Source organism: Polypterus senegalus, chromosome 4 (genome assembly GCF_016835505.1).
Source record: "Polypterus senegalus isolate Bchr_013 chromosome 4, ASM1683550v1, whole genome shotgun sequence".
Lineage (NCBI taxonomy): Eukaryota > Metazoa > Chordata > Cladistia > Polypteriformes > Polypteridae > Polypterus > Polypterus senegalus.
This window is the reverse complement of record NC_053157.1, coordinates 56,028,261-56,045,905: the sequence shown is the minus strand read 5'-3', so window position 1 is coordinate 56,045,905 and position 17,645 is coordinate 56,028,261. Positions and strand designations below refer to the sequence as shown.

Below are 17,645 nucleotides of genomic sequence, written 5' to 3'. Positions count from 1 at the left end.
TTAATATGGGTTTCCCGAAATATTGTAGTGGGGCTACATAATAATAGGTTTTTTTTTTGTGTCAGTGCTGAGTTTTGTTTTGTTTTCGTCGTTTGCTATCATGTATGTGTGTGTAAATAAATGTTGTCCCTGTAACTCAAATGGGGAAAGACATTGAAGGGAGACCGCAACCCTGAGATGGGAATTTCCTGTTAACTCAACCAACTACATCTGGGACATTCAGTTTTTAAACAAGAGGAGCAGTAAAGAAGAGAGAGGCGAGGGGAGAAAGAGAGAGAGAAAAGCGAAGAGAGAGAAAGATCGAGAGAAGAAAGGAGCCGCTTTACGCATTCATTTTCCAACTCATCACTTCCATTCATTTAGCAATTCTACTGCTTCCTTTTTCAGTATCAGGATCATCATCACGACAACCAGTGCAGAGAAACCCCAGGATTCCTATCAGTCATTGCCAAAGACTTACACAGTGAGGTAGTTTTGTATTTTCGGGAAGAAGCAAAATATCACTTCAGCCAACATTCAATTATCACCGGACTTTATGAGCTTTGGACTCATTTATAACATATATATATCAACTGCCGTTTATCATTAATCTGCGTTTGTGTACCGTGTTTATTCATTTATTGTTTAGGGGCAAGGGAGGGTTTTTATAAACATCATTATTGTATATTCGTGTGTTCATATAATATATATATATATATAATCATTCACTGGTGTCTTTGGGACAGTGGTGAATTGTGTGCACATATATAGTATTGAGTATTTGTCGGCCCTCTTGTGTGTATATATAGATTTATCCACTGTCAATACATCTGCACTTGATTTTACATTTCTGACTTGTAGTGTCTGTTATTTCGTCGTTTGGGGGAAAAATTACTATTTGTAAGGAGTATGGCTTGTTATTAGCTTAAGAATCCTCAGGTTAGCCAAGGCAATAATCTTGGTAGTGTAGTTGCTGGTCTGGGTAAAGGGGTTGGCCGTTGCAATGTTACAAAGACATGCAGAGAATGTCAATTCTGCACTGGCACAGTAATGGACAGGCATGTCATGAAGTGTTGTCTCCTTCCTTATATTAGTCGGCATAAAAATATTAATATATTAGGACTCTATAAATAATAATGCTCATTACAAAACACAGACTTCAAGTCTGATCAACAAATTTCTACAAAAAGCAACTGGTTTATTTTTTTAGCAATGGATTATCAGTTTTAACATTTACAATAATTTCATTTTAGTAAGTGAACACGCACATTTATTCTCTTTAAGAGCTTTTCAGGGTTTTTTTTATGTTTAATATTAGATATTTTTGTTCACTTCTTTCTTATATGTGCTTTAGCTAGCCTTTTATGTGAACTTTCTTTATTCATATTTACATTTACATAAAATGGCTGAAATACATTGATTTTTTAACAAGTTAACAATTTCATGATCATAACTTACTATGATCTAGTTTATACATTTTCTTACAATGTTATTACATGTTTATTTTACATTTATGAAGTGCTTTATTTCAGTTTTGTTACTATTTTCTAGAATGGAAGAACACTATCTGCATTAGGAATACTGTCATCTCTGCTTCACACCTTCCTGCCAGAAAGGATAAAAGCCCACCTCCTCTATAATCCAATGTCATTTGACCAGCAGATGTTACAAAAACTGCTCCGCATTCCTGCTGCTGTGTCTTCCCAGTATATAACATTTGTGTCATGCTACAACATTGGCTTTTCCTGATTGGCCTTTGACTTGCAATTGAACAGGGTGGAGCCCAACTGATCTTTTTGACTTCCTTAGTCTTCTTTTAAAATATATAATAATACTAGCAGAATACCCGCGCAGCGGAGAAGTAGTGTGTTAAAGAAGGTACGAAAAAGAAAAGGAAAAATTTGAAAAACAACGTAACTTGATTGTTAATGTAATTGTTTTGTCATTGATATGAGTGTTGTTCTCATATCTATCTATCTATATATATATACTGTATATATATATATATATATATGTTGTTCTCATATCTATATATATATATATATATATATATGTTGTTTTCATATCTATCTATATATATATATCTCTATCTATATATACCCGCGCTTGGCAGCGGAGAAGTAGTGTGTTAAAGAAGGAAAGAGAAAGAAAAGGAAACATTTTGAAAATAACGTAACATGATTGTCAATATAATTGTTTTGTCACTGTTATGAGTGTCGCTGTGATATATATATATATATATATATATATAGCAAAATACCCGCGCTTCGCAGCGATGTCATGTGTTAAAGAAGTTATGAAAAAGAAAAGGAAACATTTTAAAAATAATGTAACATGATTGTCAAAGTAATTGTTTTGTGTATTTGGCGGCAGCGTCACAAAGTTTTTTTCGTCTAGCTGCATCAGAAAATGTACCACACGCCTGACACGCCTCCTTTTACTGTTTTCTCACAGCTTGGATTGCTGCTGTCATATATATACACACACACACACACAAACACACACACACACACATACATACATATATATACACATACATATCTTCATATCTACATATCTATATACATATCTACATATACACATATATATATATATATACATACCTATCTACATCATATATACACATACATACATACACACACAAATTATATATATGTGTGTATGTATGTATGTATGTATGTGTGTATATATATATACACATAGATATACTTGTGTGTATGTTTGTATGTGTCTATATGTGTGTGTATAGCTTTGGTCACTGAGTGCAAGGGAAAAATAATAAAATATAGTCTATAAGTTATTAAACAGTAAAACATTAACGTTTTAAGAAGTACAGGTACATTGAGCACTACTGGAGTGGTTTCAGGTAAACTACATTTTAAAGACTGTGTAACACAACAGGTAAGTAACTAACAGCAGCTAAAATGTATATGGATCATCTCTCGGTAGTAGATCCCTTTTGAAAGGCGCTACACGACGGCTGTGGTATAGAAATTACATTTTCTATGTGAACGTTCAAATTTGTGCCTCTGGTAATGTGCCTTACCGGCATTTAAAGAAAATTAGTTTTGTGTCCTCTGCAGTGTTAAGAGAGAAAGGCTTTGGTTTGGGATAAAAGGAAAAAGGTGTAAAGAAAGGAAAGTTGCCTTTTTCTTTTATATAGTATAGAGAGATGTGTTCGCTGACGTATGATCGCTTTTGGGGACAGTCGGTGGGTCTTGTGTAGACTGGTGAGACGCCCCTGCCATTAATGGGCTGTGATGGCACTGTCAGTCCTCCACTCGCGTGCGTGAATTCATAATCCGAGTGAGGACCTCATAATCGTATACGCAAAAGAAAGTGTGAATCGCCTTAATATTATTTTTCCGTGGTGTAGAAAAGGGGTCCCGTGTTTGCACTTGTCTGGGCTATAGCGCAGGGGAGGATGAAAAAATTAAAAGTGCTCACTTTGACTTAAGGCAGAAGCGCAGTCAGCGCCTCAAAGGCCGGCACAGCTATGCGCGCTGGCTGCTCGACTTTTGCTGGGCAGGAGACCCAGTTTTGCAGACACGCTCATGATATCAAAAGTCTCAGCTCTTTGGAGGTCATTCATATATTATATATATAGCAAAATCCCGCCTCGCAGCGAGAAGTAGTGTGTTAAAGAAGTAATGAAAAGAAAAGGAAACATTTTAATAATAACGTAACATGATTGACATTGTCATGAGTGTTGCTGTCATATATATGCCTGCCTAAATAAGTCACCCTCGCTTTGCTCTTACTTTATTTACCACTCATTTAATCATGGCTAGTGGTGGAAAAATTATAAAATGGAAGGAGGATGGCTTTACCAAAACAATTATTGATGGCGAATCGATTATTCATAAAGCTTGAATTGGTGATGTTTTTCTGTGTTAACCTCATATTTTTCAGACTTCTTCTCAAACTAAGGTGGTGCGAGGGTAAAATGAATCGGGATGCGCTGATCAATGTAATCGTGTACAGTACCAGGAAATCATGCATTGACAAAAGCTCCCTTTGCTTGTAATGCAAAGTGTGATTAAATGCATTATTTTTAACGTTATGGAGCACATGCATGAAGCTTCTCAGCTGTGCTTGTGCTAAGAAAAGGAAAGATTTTAAAAATAACGTAACACGATTGTCAATGTGACCTTTTGTAAGTAGTGCCTGGAGGATTCAGTGTGGAGAAACTCTAGAGACAGCGTGTGTATTAACTTGTGGATTTTTCTGTGAGTATTTGGTGGCAGTCTGACAAAGTTGCTTCGAAGACGGCATTAGCTGAGCTCAGCTCAGACCGAAATTAGATGAATGGGAGGGAGATGATGACGTGACTCCCCACCCGCCTTAACTGTCAATCCCCACAAACACAGTCTCGGAATTTGCATAAGCACACCCCTTCACCTACAATTTTAACTTAGTTACAAAGTGATCAAAACTCTCGTTTATATCCTGCATCCTCTCATTAAACTTGTATCCCGCATTACCTGTGGGCATGTGAAACGCCAGCGGTAGCCTGTCTATGAACTTAATTTAAAGTTTAGGTTTACACCTTGCTTTCTTTCCGAGGCAGCAACACTCATGAATATGGTAGTATATGTCACTCGCTCGCTTCTTATTGTTTTTCGCTGCCTTCTCAATTATATAATGCATGTTTTCTTAAGCGCTTTTTGGAGGTCTTCCTGGTTTTCTACGCACTGCGTTGACAATCAGTTCACGTGATTACGTGGGAGGCGTGATGATGTCACACGAAACTCCGCCCTTCCAGCTCAACTCCATTACAGTTAATGGAGAAAAATACCTTCCAGTTATGACCATTAGGCGTAGAATTTCGAAATGAAACCTGCCCAACTTTTGTAAGTAAGCTGTAAGGAATGAGCCTGCCAAATTTCAGCCTTCTACCTACACGGGAAGTTGGAGAATTAGTGATGAGTCAGTGAGTGAGTGAGTGAGTGAGGGCTTTGCCTTTTATTAGTATAGATACACTGTTTAAAAAAATTAAGGGAACACTTTATCATTACAGTCTAACGGCAAGCCAATTAATCTTCAGAGATATTAATCTGTCCTGTCAGGAAGCATAAGTGACTGTGAATCAGCTTCACCTGCTTTGGTCTAAATGAAAGTGACAACAGATACACTGGAGGGGTAAGAACAAGGCAACCGCCAAAACGGGAATGGTTTTGCAGGTGGTGGCCTCAGACAATTGCTCTCTCCTTGTTCTCCCTGACAATAATTCTCTAGCTTTGCATTTTACTAGTGTCCTTGTCACTATTGGTAGCATTAAGTGGTACCTACGACCGATTCTGTTTGCATAGGTAGTTAGCTCCTCCAGGATGGCACATCCATACGTGCCATTGTAGAGAGGTTTGCAGTGTCTCCCAGCACAGTCTCAAGAACGTGGTGGATTTTACCTGGAGATGGGCCGATACACGAGGAGAGCTGGACAGGACCATAGAAGAGCATACCAGTAGCAGGACCAGTGTTTTCTCCTTTGTGAGAAGAGGAACAGGAGGACCACTGCCAGATACCTACAAAATGACCTCCAGCTGGCTATTGGTTTGCATGTTTCTGAACAAACTGTCACGACTCTGTGAGGGTGGCATGAGGGCTCTACATCCTCTAGTGTGACCAGTGCTCAAAGACCATCACCATGCAGCTCAATTGGCATTCTAGAGAATACCACAATTTGCAGCTCTCTGAACAGGTGAGAGCAGGTTCACACTGAGTACATGTGACAGACATGAAAGAGTCTAGAGATGCTATGGTGAACGTTATGCAGCCTGCAACATGATCTAGCATGACCAATTTGGCGGCGGTTCAGTAATAGTCTGGGAAGGCATATCCTTGGAGGGTCGCACAGTTACAATGGCACCCTGATGAAATCCTCACAGCAATTGTCAGACCTTATGCTGGTGCAGTGGGCCCAGGGATCCTCCTGCTGCAGAACAATGCTGGGCCTCATGTGGCCAGACTGTGTAGGCAGTTTCTGGATGACGAAGGCATTGATGCCATTGACTGGCCCATACATTCCCCAACCCTGAATCCAACTGAGAATCTCTGGGGCGTTATGCGTCAGTGCATCTGACGCTGCCAAGTAATCCCACAGACTGTCCAGGAGCTCACAGATGCCATTATCCAGGCCTGGGAGGAGATGCTCAAAGATCTTATCAAGAGCATGCCCAACTGTTGTCACGGGTGCATACAGGCATGTGGAAGCCATACACGCTACTGAGTCACATTATGATTTGCCATGAAATTAAGTGTTTCCTTATATTTATCTCATCTCAAGGATGGTTCAGGTTAATAATACTATTAATAATACTATTTGCCATGTCACAGATTAATATTTTACAGTTTGCCCCATCTGAGTTTCACATTTTAATAACCAGGAGATGAGTATTGCCACAAGTACTATATGCAGGGGACTGAGTTCCTTGACATTGTAGTTTAAAATTGACCATTTGGAAACTAACAGTAAACTGGCAGCAATGACAACTTTATGTTTATGTAAAATTTCCATGCGGGGCTGAGCATCAGCAACTTGCACTGCAATTCATTCTTTCAAGAATTTTAAACCAAAGCAGATTTAGCCCTGTCGAGTCAGATACACACAGATACACATTTGCCAGAAGTGTGTATTATTTTTTGGGTAACCTGGCAGTTTAACATTATACCTTATTTGCTAATTTGTTAATTAAGTTCGATAAAAAAGAACCCTTCCTAGAATGCTGTAGTTTAATATTTTCCAATATAATATGGCATAGATATTTCTGCTTTGAAACAACCAGTTAAGATGAGGGTATAGGAAAATATAATTTGGAGTTTATTATTTAAATACAGTATATACCATTTTATTAGAAGTAGTTACTTCATAATGGTCTGCACGGTAGTGTAGTGTAATCTTTGAAACATTTGTGCTCCAGTTAAAGGTGGCTTGACATGTTAAATGCTTTCCTAATTTCCTGGAATGGGTTAGGTAAATAATATGCACAATCTCAAAATATATTAAAAGTAACATACATTATATATATAAAAGCAACTGAAAACATAGGTATTATGACGATAAATAAAATATCAAAACTCTCTTCTTTGAAAAACCTTACTTGGTTACAAAACACAATGCAGCTTGATAGTGAATCACAAAAATCTTTACTTGTACCTTCCCACCCAAGCTCATTGCCATGACCTGTATATTCTAAGGAATCAGCCTCATCAGGGGTGTCTAAGTCATCAACGTTGATGTCGAGATCATCTGGGGTATCAAGGTTATCATCTGACAAAATGGAGCCCTCACTCTGATCCAAGGATAAGTTGATTTCAGGAGCTGCTAATTTCTTCCTTTGTGGATGTGCTCCATTTACATCCAGAGAGTCAGGAGGATCTGAAAAACAAGACAACATGAAGCTCTTAAACTGTTAAGTCTTTAAAGCCATTTTATTCTGGCAAACATTTTTTTTTCTTCTTTCATCTTAACAGCAGTAACCTGACAAAATACAGTAAATCAGAAACATGCGTGGATATCTAGTATATACAAGTAAAAACTAAGTATATGTCACCTTGTTCATATGATCTCTGTCACTCAAAGTTTTGCTGACTTGAAGACATACAGAAATACTTGGCTCTCTTTACTTATCACCAGGAACAGCACCGTACTTGTATGACACAGAGTGACACTGTATGATGGAAATTAATTACAGCATCATTATGTTCTGAAATGGACACATTCGAACATGACCCACTCAAGGTCAGAATGACAGGAAGTTAGAGGTGAGCTGTGATATAATGGAAGGATGGCAGGGGACTATGACAATTAAGCCAAGAGTTCCCAATATGCTAGAGGGCGGCAGGGAGGTCTATTGTTATATATGGAACACCCTGAAATCCATAAAAGTGGACAAGTAACTTCCAACTAAATGTCTTTTTAATAAAGGCTGTGGTCTAGGAATGCCAAACACCTAGGACTAATGGAGGGAGATCTGGGAGAATGGCCATGGGAGTCCTAAGCTTATTCTTGACCTTTAAAGTGATTCCCAGTATTCACACACAAGTGTTTTCTTAAGTACTTTATGGGTTAATAAGGTACAACAATTTTAGAGGCACTGACAGATAAATATAATCTGGATTGTTTAAATAATGGAGAAAGAACACAGTGGGATATAAAATAAAAAAATCATGTTTTGTCCAGTACTTGGGAAAATTGTAAACATTCTACCATTGGTAAGATATTCATCATTTCATAAAATTACATGAGATACGGACTGCCCTAGACTCTATGCTGCTATCAAGTATTTACAATGAAGTTTGATAAAAAAAAAAAAAATTACCTAGGACATTACATATTAAAATATTGAAGGTAAGTGTATAAAAGTACTAAAACTTGGTCTGTCAGGATATAGTTGCTGAGGAAATTAATTCACACTTACTAAGATTTACCACACAAAGGCCAGGTCAATTTTTAAATATGGTTTCCAGATAAATGGATTAGTAGCTTATGTATTTGATATACAAGTTAGATGTCATTCGTGCTTAGTCTAAAGAAGATAAGACACAATCTAATGAGTTCTTTGACTTATTAAATATACCAAGCTAAATACTCATAGTGCTGTGAAACTGGATGAACCTCTTGACACTTTCAGAATTACTAAAACGCTATAAACTCAACTTCTATGTGGGAAAGCAGCTGGCCCTGATGGCTACCCAGTGAAATTTTATAAAAAAAAATTAAAATAAGTTAGCTCCACTAATATCATCAACGTTTATAGAAGCTAAAGACAGCACACAATTCTACCTCAAACATTTTGCCAGGCATTAATTTCCATCTTTCACAAGAAAAATAAGGACTTACTACAACATGCATCATACAGTTCAATCTCAATCCTAAATAATAGCGTCAAGATACTTTTCGAAGTTCTACCTAGAAGAATTAAGAAAGTGCTTCTTTCTGTAATATCACAAGACCAAACTGTATTAATCAAAGGCAGATAGCTTCTAATCTTTTGATGTTTGTTTAATATGATATATTCACCCATTAAATTTAACATACCAGAGATCTTACTATCTTTGGATGCAGAAAATTCATTTGACATGGTTGAATAGGACTACCTATTCACCACACTACACAAATTTGGGCTCCGCCCAAACATATGTACATGGATCAAACTACTCTATCCTAGTCCAGAAGTCTCAGTTTGTATTAACAATAATATTTAGGACAGCTTCAAACTAGAATGCAGTACTCTGCCCTTTATCACCATTTCAGAGGATGACTTCAACAGAGGGCTGCATGGTGGCGCAGTGGGTAGCACTGCTGCCTCGCAGTTTGGAGACCTGGGTTCACTTCCCGGGTCCTCCCTGCGTGGAGTTTGCATGGGTTTCCTCCGGGTGCTCCAGTTTCCTCCCACAGTCCAAAGACATGCAGGTTAGGTGCACTGGTGATTCTAAATTGTCCCTAGTGTGTGCTTGGTGTGTATGTGTGCACGCCCTGCCATGGGCTGGTGCCCTGCCCGGGGTTTGTTTCCTGCCTTGCACCCTGTGTTGGCTGGGATTGGCTCCAGCAGACCCCCGTGACCCTAGGATGTAGTGGGGTGGATAATGGATGGATTGACTTGAACAGAAAATATCACTAGATGTAGATGATATGGTACCATATATGCATATATCTGAACTACAACACTCTGTACCAGCGGTCCTAAAAGCACTAGAAGATTTTGAAAAGATATCTGGATTCAAAATTAATTTGAATAAAAGTGTGCTTTTTATAGTGAACTCTCTACCACACAATATTAGACTGGACACTTCCCCATTTACCTTAGCAGATTAGTTTAAATATCTAGAGGTAAATATCACAATATGAAGCTCTTTTTCAACAAAATTTTGTTGTGTGCATGGAGAAAAATTAAACAAGATGTGAATAGATGGTCCACCCTCCGTCTCACATTAGCAAGAAGAATCAACACTGTTAAGATGAACAACCTTCCCAAGCTTCTTTTTCTATTTTAAACCATCCCCATATACAATACATTAACAAATCTTTAAGAGATTAGATTCAATCATAACGTTATTTTTTTGGAATTAGAAACATCCATGCATTCAAAAGGTGACTCGACAATACTATAAAGCAGAAAGGGGCACCATCTATACTTTCAATATTATTACTGGGCGGCAAATATACAGACCATAAAGACCCAGGGCCAGACAACAGCTTTGAACAGCAACTTGAAATTTCAATGCGTCAGTCTGTTGCATTTGCATTATCTGTGCCAAGAAACTTGCCATCACAGAATGATGACAAGAAACTGGATGCATCAATAAAAGCTGAAATGGCGGTGTTTCTGAGCAACGGCAAGCACGGGCGTTGTTTAGAACAAGTGTATCAGTATCTGATCAGGTAGATCGCGTTGCATTCAAAAAAAATTTTTTTAAACGTTAGTCTATCATATATCCTCCCTATGGCATTTGCCACTTTATTGACATACAGGGTGGCCAGTCTGAGATCTCTTTCTTTCTAACACACTGGTCATTCCACATGCACCCATACAATCAGATTGTGATTCAGACTACAAATGCCATGAATATAATTACACCGATCTACATGCTGTCAAATAAACGAACCACACGCTGTGGCGCAACATAAAGGGCGAAACATGTGTCGCGTACACTTTGCATTATTTGAAAGTAAAACTATGTAATATATATTTTTTTTATCCCGGCCAGTACCCCCAGGCCACCAGAGGGAGCCATCACTACGACATGGAGATGCTTCAGACTCCAGCAGGGCATCATGGACTATGGAATTTTCCTGTTATGCCCTGCTGGATAACATCGGGACCACCAGGGGTCGCTCCAGGATGAATCAGGGACTGCTATTTGCTCTATGCCTCGGAAGTACTTCCAAGTCACATGAACGGAAGGAACGATGTACTTCCAGGGTGAAAAAAAGGACTTTTATCTGTCCCGGAAGTGATAAGGGATTATGGACTGAAGGATTAGAAACACTTCTGGGTCGGGAACTATATAAGAACTTTGGGAACTCCCAGACGACAAGCTGAGCTGGGTGGTAGGAGGGCAACGCGTTTGGGAATGGAGGATTGGTAATTGTGATTATTATTGTATTGTTTATTTATGAGTAGTGTAGAGTGGAGGGTGCTTGGTGCACATAATTATTATAATAAAAAGAATTATTGCACTTTTGCCTGGTGTTTGGCGTGGTACCTGAGGGTTCAAGGGAGAGATAGTGCCCCCTACTGCTACAATATACAGTGCATCCGGAAAGTATTTACAGCACATCACTTTTTCCACATTTTGTTATGTTACAGCCTTATTCCAAAATGGATTAATTTTTTTCCTCAGAATTCTACACACAACACCCCATAACGACAATGTGAAAAAAGTTTACTTGAGATTTTTGCAAATTTATTAAAAATAAAAAAAAAATTGAGAAATCACATGTACATTAAGTTGTCACAGCCTTTGCCATGAAGCTCAAAATTGAGCTCAGGTGCATCCTGTTTCCCCTGATCATCCTTGAGATCTTTCTGCAGCTTAATTGGAGTCCACCTGTGGTAAATTCAGTTGATTGGACATGATTTGGAAAGGCACACACCTGCCTATATAAGGTCCCACAGTTGACAGGTCATGTCAGAGCACAAACCAAGCATGAAGTCAAAGGAATTGTCTGTAGACCTCCGAGACAGGATTGTCTCGAGGCACAAATCTGAGGAAGGTTACAGAAAAGGTTCTGCTGCTTTGAAGGTCCCAATGAGCACAGTGGCCTCCATCATCCGTAGTGGAAGAAGTTAGAAACCACCAGGACTCTTCCTAGAGCAGGCAGGCTAAACTGAGCGATCGGAGGAGAAGGGCCTTAGTCAGGGAGGTGACCAAGAACCCGATGGTCACTCTGTCAGTGATCCAGAGGTCCACTGTGGAGAGGGGAGAACCTTCCAGAAGGACAACCATCTCTGCAGCAATCCATCAATCAGGCCTGCATGGTAGAGTGGCCAGATGGAAGCCACTCCTTAGTAAAAGGCACATGGCAGCCCTCCTGGAGTTTGCCAAAGGGCACCTGAAGGACTCTCAGACCATGAGAAACAAAATTCTCTCATCTGATTAGACAAAGATTGAACTCTTTGCTGTCAATGTCAGGCGTCACGTTTGGAGGAAACCAGGCACCGCTCATCACCAGGCCGATACCATCCCTACAGTGAAGCATGGTGGTGGCAGCATCATGCCTCCTGGGATGTTTTTCAGCTGCAGGAACTGGGAGACTAGTCAGGATAAAGGGAAAGATGACAGCAGCAATGTACAGAGACATCCTGGATGAAAACCTGCTCCAGAGCGCTCTTGACCTCAGACTGGGGCGACGGTTCATCTTTCAGCAGGACAACGACCCTAAACACACAGCCAAGATATCAAAGGAGTGGCTTCAGAACAACTCTGTGAATGTCCTTGAGTAGCCCAGCCAGAGCCCAGACTTGAATCCGATTGAACATCTCTGGAGAGATCTTAAAATGGCTGTGCACTGACGCTTCCCATCCAACCTGATGGAGCTTGAGAGATGCTGCAAAGAGGAATGGGCGAAACTGGCCAAGGACAGGTGTGCCAAGCTTGTGGCATCATATTCAAAAAGACTTGAGGCTGTAATTGCTGCCAAAGGTGCATCAACAAAGTATTGAGCAAAGGCTGTGAATACTTATGAACATGTGATTTCTCAGTTTTTTATTTTTAATAAATTTGCAAAAACCTTAAGTAAACTTTTTCACATTGTCATTATGGGGTGTTATGTGTAGAATTCTGAGGAAAAAAATGAATTTAATCCATTTTGGAATAAGGCTGTAACATAACAAAATGTGGAAAAAGTGATGCGCTGTGAATACTTTCTGGATGCACTGTATATATATATATATATATATCACTTTTAATGTAGGTAGAGCATTTTGACCTGGTTATTTTAAAAGTAGCTCGCAAGCCGAAAAAGTGTGGGCACCCCTGAACTAGATACATGTACTTATCGTATGACAGCATGAACTGCTTATAGATAAGGTTAGTCTTTTATTGGTGTCAACATATTGCAGTAGTTTTATTAAAAATAAGTGTCGGCCGTTCTAAAATTGTTCACATGTGAGATGCCTATGCACTGTGTCATCCCTGGGAGCCCGGGATTCCCGGGAATGACATGCGGGATTCCCGAATTCCCATGAATGGATAAACCCGTCCGGGAATGGATTCCCTAGTCAGCACACAGCCAGAGAGTCGCCCATTAGGATTTATAAAGGGGACATGCTGGGAACTTGGCACATGTACAGTTTTATGGATCTGGATTTTTTTGTGCATATACACAGTTCCAGTTTTGTCTATCCTCCATGTTTAAGTGTGAATTCTATGCGCAGTGTTATACATGAGGCCCCTGGATATCGACACAAATTGATCACCATATACAAGCCTTGTCTACAATAGGATTAAAATTTTGCAGCACTTCTCTATTTTCCCTGCTCTGTGCTCCAGTAAGTATAAACTATAGTCAGTACACTAATAATACAATTGCCCTTTATTCACTCAGAATATGGAACCAATGTAGGAAGCACTTTAAGACACTTTAGCACTTTACCTGTTGCACCCTCTCAAATATATTTAATTTTTTAATACTTATTTAATGTTTGGAAAATGTTTGGGATTAAAACATTTAGAGATTCGTACATCAATAATGTTTTTGCATCCTATGAGTAATTAAGCTTCAAATACAACTTCTCATCAACACAATTTTTCCATTACTTTCAAGCTAGAAACTTTGCTAAATGGAATGTGCCCAATTTTTCACATCTTCCACCTATTTCTATTCCAGAAGAAATATTGGTCAGTCAGTTTAAAGTCCCTTCATTTAGGCAAGATGCGCTTCTGAAATTTTCAAAGACTAAATAAAGAACTATAATAGAGGTGACAAAGAGATAATAAGTCAAGTGAAAAGCTGCATTAACATTAGGTTATACAATTATTGCAAAAAAGAGGGGAGAGGCAGACTAGAAGCAGACTCTAATTTGGTGCCACTTAAGGACTGTGTATAAAGCACAGTGCCTTTTCTGGTACCAGTCTCCTCCAGCCACCTGTTACAAAGTACTGGTAATTAAGGGTTGCCATTACTGCTCAATGTTTCCTGAACACTGAAATCTTACACTGGCATAATTGGAATATGAAAGAAATAAGTTATGGAAAATGTTACTATTTAGGGTATGCATACCTCAAGTTGATGAATTGCACCATACACACACTCTGCAAACAAAAGCTATGACTTGTATTATGCAAAAATCAACGGGTTTAACTACTTTTTGGGACATAAGCATATTGAGATGTTGTATGTGAAACCCCACCACACCTCCGTCATAATTACTTCCTCCCTTTGAACACACACTCCCTTTAAACTGTGTTCTTCCTCCTGTTGACCTCTTAGCAGTCCTGCCGATTGCAGGAAACTAGTCTTCTAAGCAGTTCTCTCACAAGTTGATCACAATAATGATATTGTCCACACACAGATGGAATGTCCTCATAGAAACATTTCCACTTTGCCATACTCACTCAATTGCTGCTTTATGAGAACTTCTGGAACTGACTGCTTCAAGTTTTAACTTTTCAGCAACTGTCCCCTTCTCAAATGAATGTGATGATGTCCATTTTGCATACCCACTGAACTGGACAAGACTGCACTCTTCACCACCCTAACCCAATACTTTTTTGCAATGCTTATTAGCTAATGAAAATCAGAAGACATAGAAATTTTAAGCTCAGGGTACTGTTAGTAGATCTCCCAGCAGCAAACAAAGATAACCCAGTGCAGTCTCTGACTGAGTCAGTAATATACATACAATATACAAAATTGTATTACTTCTTTTTTTTTTAAAGAAACTAACACATCATTAAACACAATTCAATTCAATTTCAAGTAATTGAAAGTAATTGACGGTAAAAGCAGGTGAAGTGATGCCCTAGGGTCCATAGTGGGCAAAACTCCACTGCCTAATTTGAATTCTAAGCTATTTGACTGCTAATTTGAAAATGAATAATATGGTAGCCAATAAGCAAAACAACTGTACTGTTTCCTGTTTGCCAGATATATTGTGGCATTATTTTATTAGAGCAAGGCTAAACAGACATCAGGGTTCTCTTAAGATTTAGTAACATATTAATACATGTTTACATTATAAGCAAAAAAAGACTTGGCAATTGTAAGAAAAACTCAACAATTGTATTAGTACTTTAGTATTTGTAATTACTAAATTATTTTGTCTGACATACCAGTACATATGAAGAGAATTGCTAATTTTAAATCTGTGGATCTACTGGTCTTTATTTCATAATTTCGCTTTCTATAAGACAAAGTCTACCAAATATTCAAATCTTTAAGGGAAAATTTTTAGTTAAGCGTTTGTAACACAGTGAAGTAATTACTTTGAAAATCATTACCACTAGATGGCATCCAAGAACTAAATTCAGCCCATGGTAGCTTATGCTGAGCGATGCATTGTTCAGAATTCCAGTCGCAGAATGCATTCTTGCATATTTATGTATTGTAAATTCAAATAAGCAATCAACTAGGAAGATGGCATTATATAAAACACATACTCTATAATTATTCCTACACCTATGTGCTTATTTACTCATAAAAATAAAGCAAAATCAATGCCAAACCTGAAAATGCAATGGACATAATTCTGCTTCATAATACAAGTATTTATTGCTAGCTTGGGACTTGTTGCTTATTTACAACATACCTGAAAACTAAGAAAGTTATGAATGCATTAGTTATACTGTATATCTTATCCACATTTTTCCTGAAAAAACTTGACCCGGTTTAGGTTTATGAGGTGAATTCTAAAGAAGAAAGTGTTTTTTTCTGAGATTCAAACCCAAGACTCCAGATGCGAAAAGCAGCAATGCTAACTGTTACTGAACAAGAATATACATAAACAGATGCAAGCAGTTTACAGCAAAATTTCACACAAATGCAACAAATTATCTGCTTCCCTTTTTACTTTCCCATTACAGAACCATAGAGTCACAACTTGCACCGGTAACATCACGTGGAAAACAGAATCTAAATCTGAATGGAACCTAGTTGATCACTGAGAACACTCATACATATACTAACACAATGCTAACAAGAATTTACAAATTAACATGTGCAGCTTTGGAATGTTTAACAGACTGAAGTACTGAATTATTCAGAGAAAAATGAGATGGGTTCAAGAACCAGAATTTATATGATCAGATTTAAAATAGGATCAGACTCTCGAGTTGCTCCACAGCAATGCTAACCACTGTACCACCGTACCATTCCAGTTAATTTACATGTCAGTGAAATAGGTTATCTTTTCACTGCTGCCTACCTCATATATTTAGACAAGCTAAATTTGACATGAATGAAAAATGTGGCTTTTGCTAAAACATTTGTTTAATCGCATATAGAACTTACAGACTGATATATCTAAACTCACAGGGCAAATATACATGCACTCACGTCTTTCTCTGAAGCAATATCATCAGATAAGGGAAAAAGAAAATACTCTGTTATAAAAAAAAAAAAAACTGAACCTCACAAAAACTTTTTATAATTGTCCCATTTGTTTCACTGGATTTATACATCACGCTACCAGCTCAGAAAACAGAGTTTAAGTTGTATCACAGTCTGCACTGTTCATTGCATATCACAAGTGCACTCCTTTTTGATGTGGCATCAGATGGAGTTACTCCTCTTTAATGTTTTTCTCATTTCCAAATAGAGTTAGCATGGCATCAAATACACACATCATGCTCAGTTCTAATCTAGCTAAACATAATGGGATCTGCTAACACAAAACAGAATCATAAACATTCTATAAAGAAGTTACACCACACAAAAAGCTGGGAACATACAAAGTCTAAAAGTATAATACAGTCTTTCAAACTATTACTTTTGACAAAATTCAACCACTCATTATTTCAGCTTTAATAAAGTAATAATTTATATGAAAATAAAAATCATACATTAGTTACAGAGGCAAAATGACATGAGTTCTAATGAAGCATTTACTGTACTGGGAATCCAGGGGTCCAACTGCTACTGCACTTGTACTTCTCCAGTTGGTGTATTCATGTCAAACTTTTTTTAGCATTGTCAACCAGATGAAAATGGAGCATGATGTGTATTTGTTCAAATGCAGCATATATAGTCATACTTAAGAACCCACCTAGTCTGTTGTCAGTACCATCTGGACTTTGCAGATCCTCTTCGTAAGAAATGTCCATTCCCACATTCTCTGGTACAGATCTGCTTAGAGGATTCAAAATAGAAAACCATTAACCATTATATGGTGCATGTCTTTAAAAAACTGTCATTTGCATTACTCTGGGGAGAATACTGTATATCCTAAGTAACATGATCACTTTGTTCTATAAAATGTATTGGCTCATGTCCCCAAAGTTAAACCTAATCTTGTCAAAGATACCATCGTTAAGGGGACAACAGACTTTTAACAGAATAATAGAACTTTGTTCGGAAATCATCCATAAAAACTTTCATAAGGTTTGTGAGCAATGATTTTCAAAACAGATGATAAAGAACACAAACAATATCACTTGGAAATCTTCATGTGTTAAAAAGCTATCTTGACAAAGTTGATGTCTTTTTAGGGACGATTCTTAAC

The 17,645-nt window shown here is 38.1% G+C and overlaps 1 protein-coding gene across 17 annotated transcripts in view; it reads right to left on the bottom strand.

The window, feature by feature from the left end:
• Window positions 1-17,645, bottom strand: part of LOC120527354 (protein prune homolog 2-like) — a 156,283-nt gene that overhangs the window by 57,199 nt on the left and 81,439 nt on the right. For 16 of the 17 annotated variants that reach the window (XM_039750664.1, XM_039750665.1, XM_039750662.1 and 13 more), the window contains exons 2-3: window positions 17,190-17,272; window positions 7,136-7,357 (exon numbers count right to left, since the gene is read on the bottom strand). In XM_039750664.1, coding sequence (XP_039606598.1) covers window positions 7,136-7,357; window positions 17,190-17,272 — 305 coding nt within the window. The remainder of the gene's footprint in view (window positions 1-7,135; window positions 7,358-17,189; window positions 17,273-17,645) is intronic. The other variant, XM_039750663.1, reaches the window with a different exon arrangement.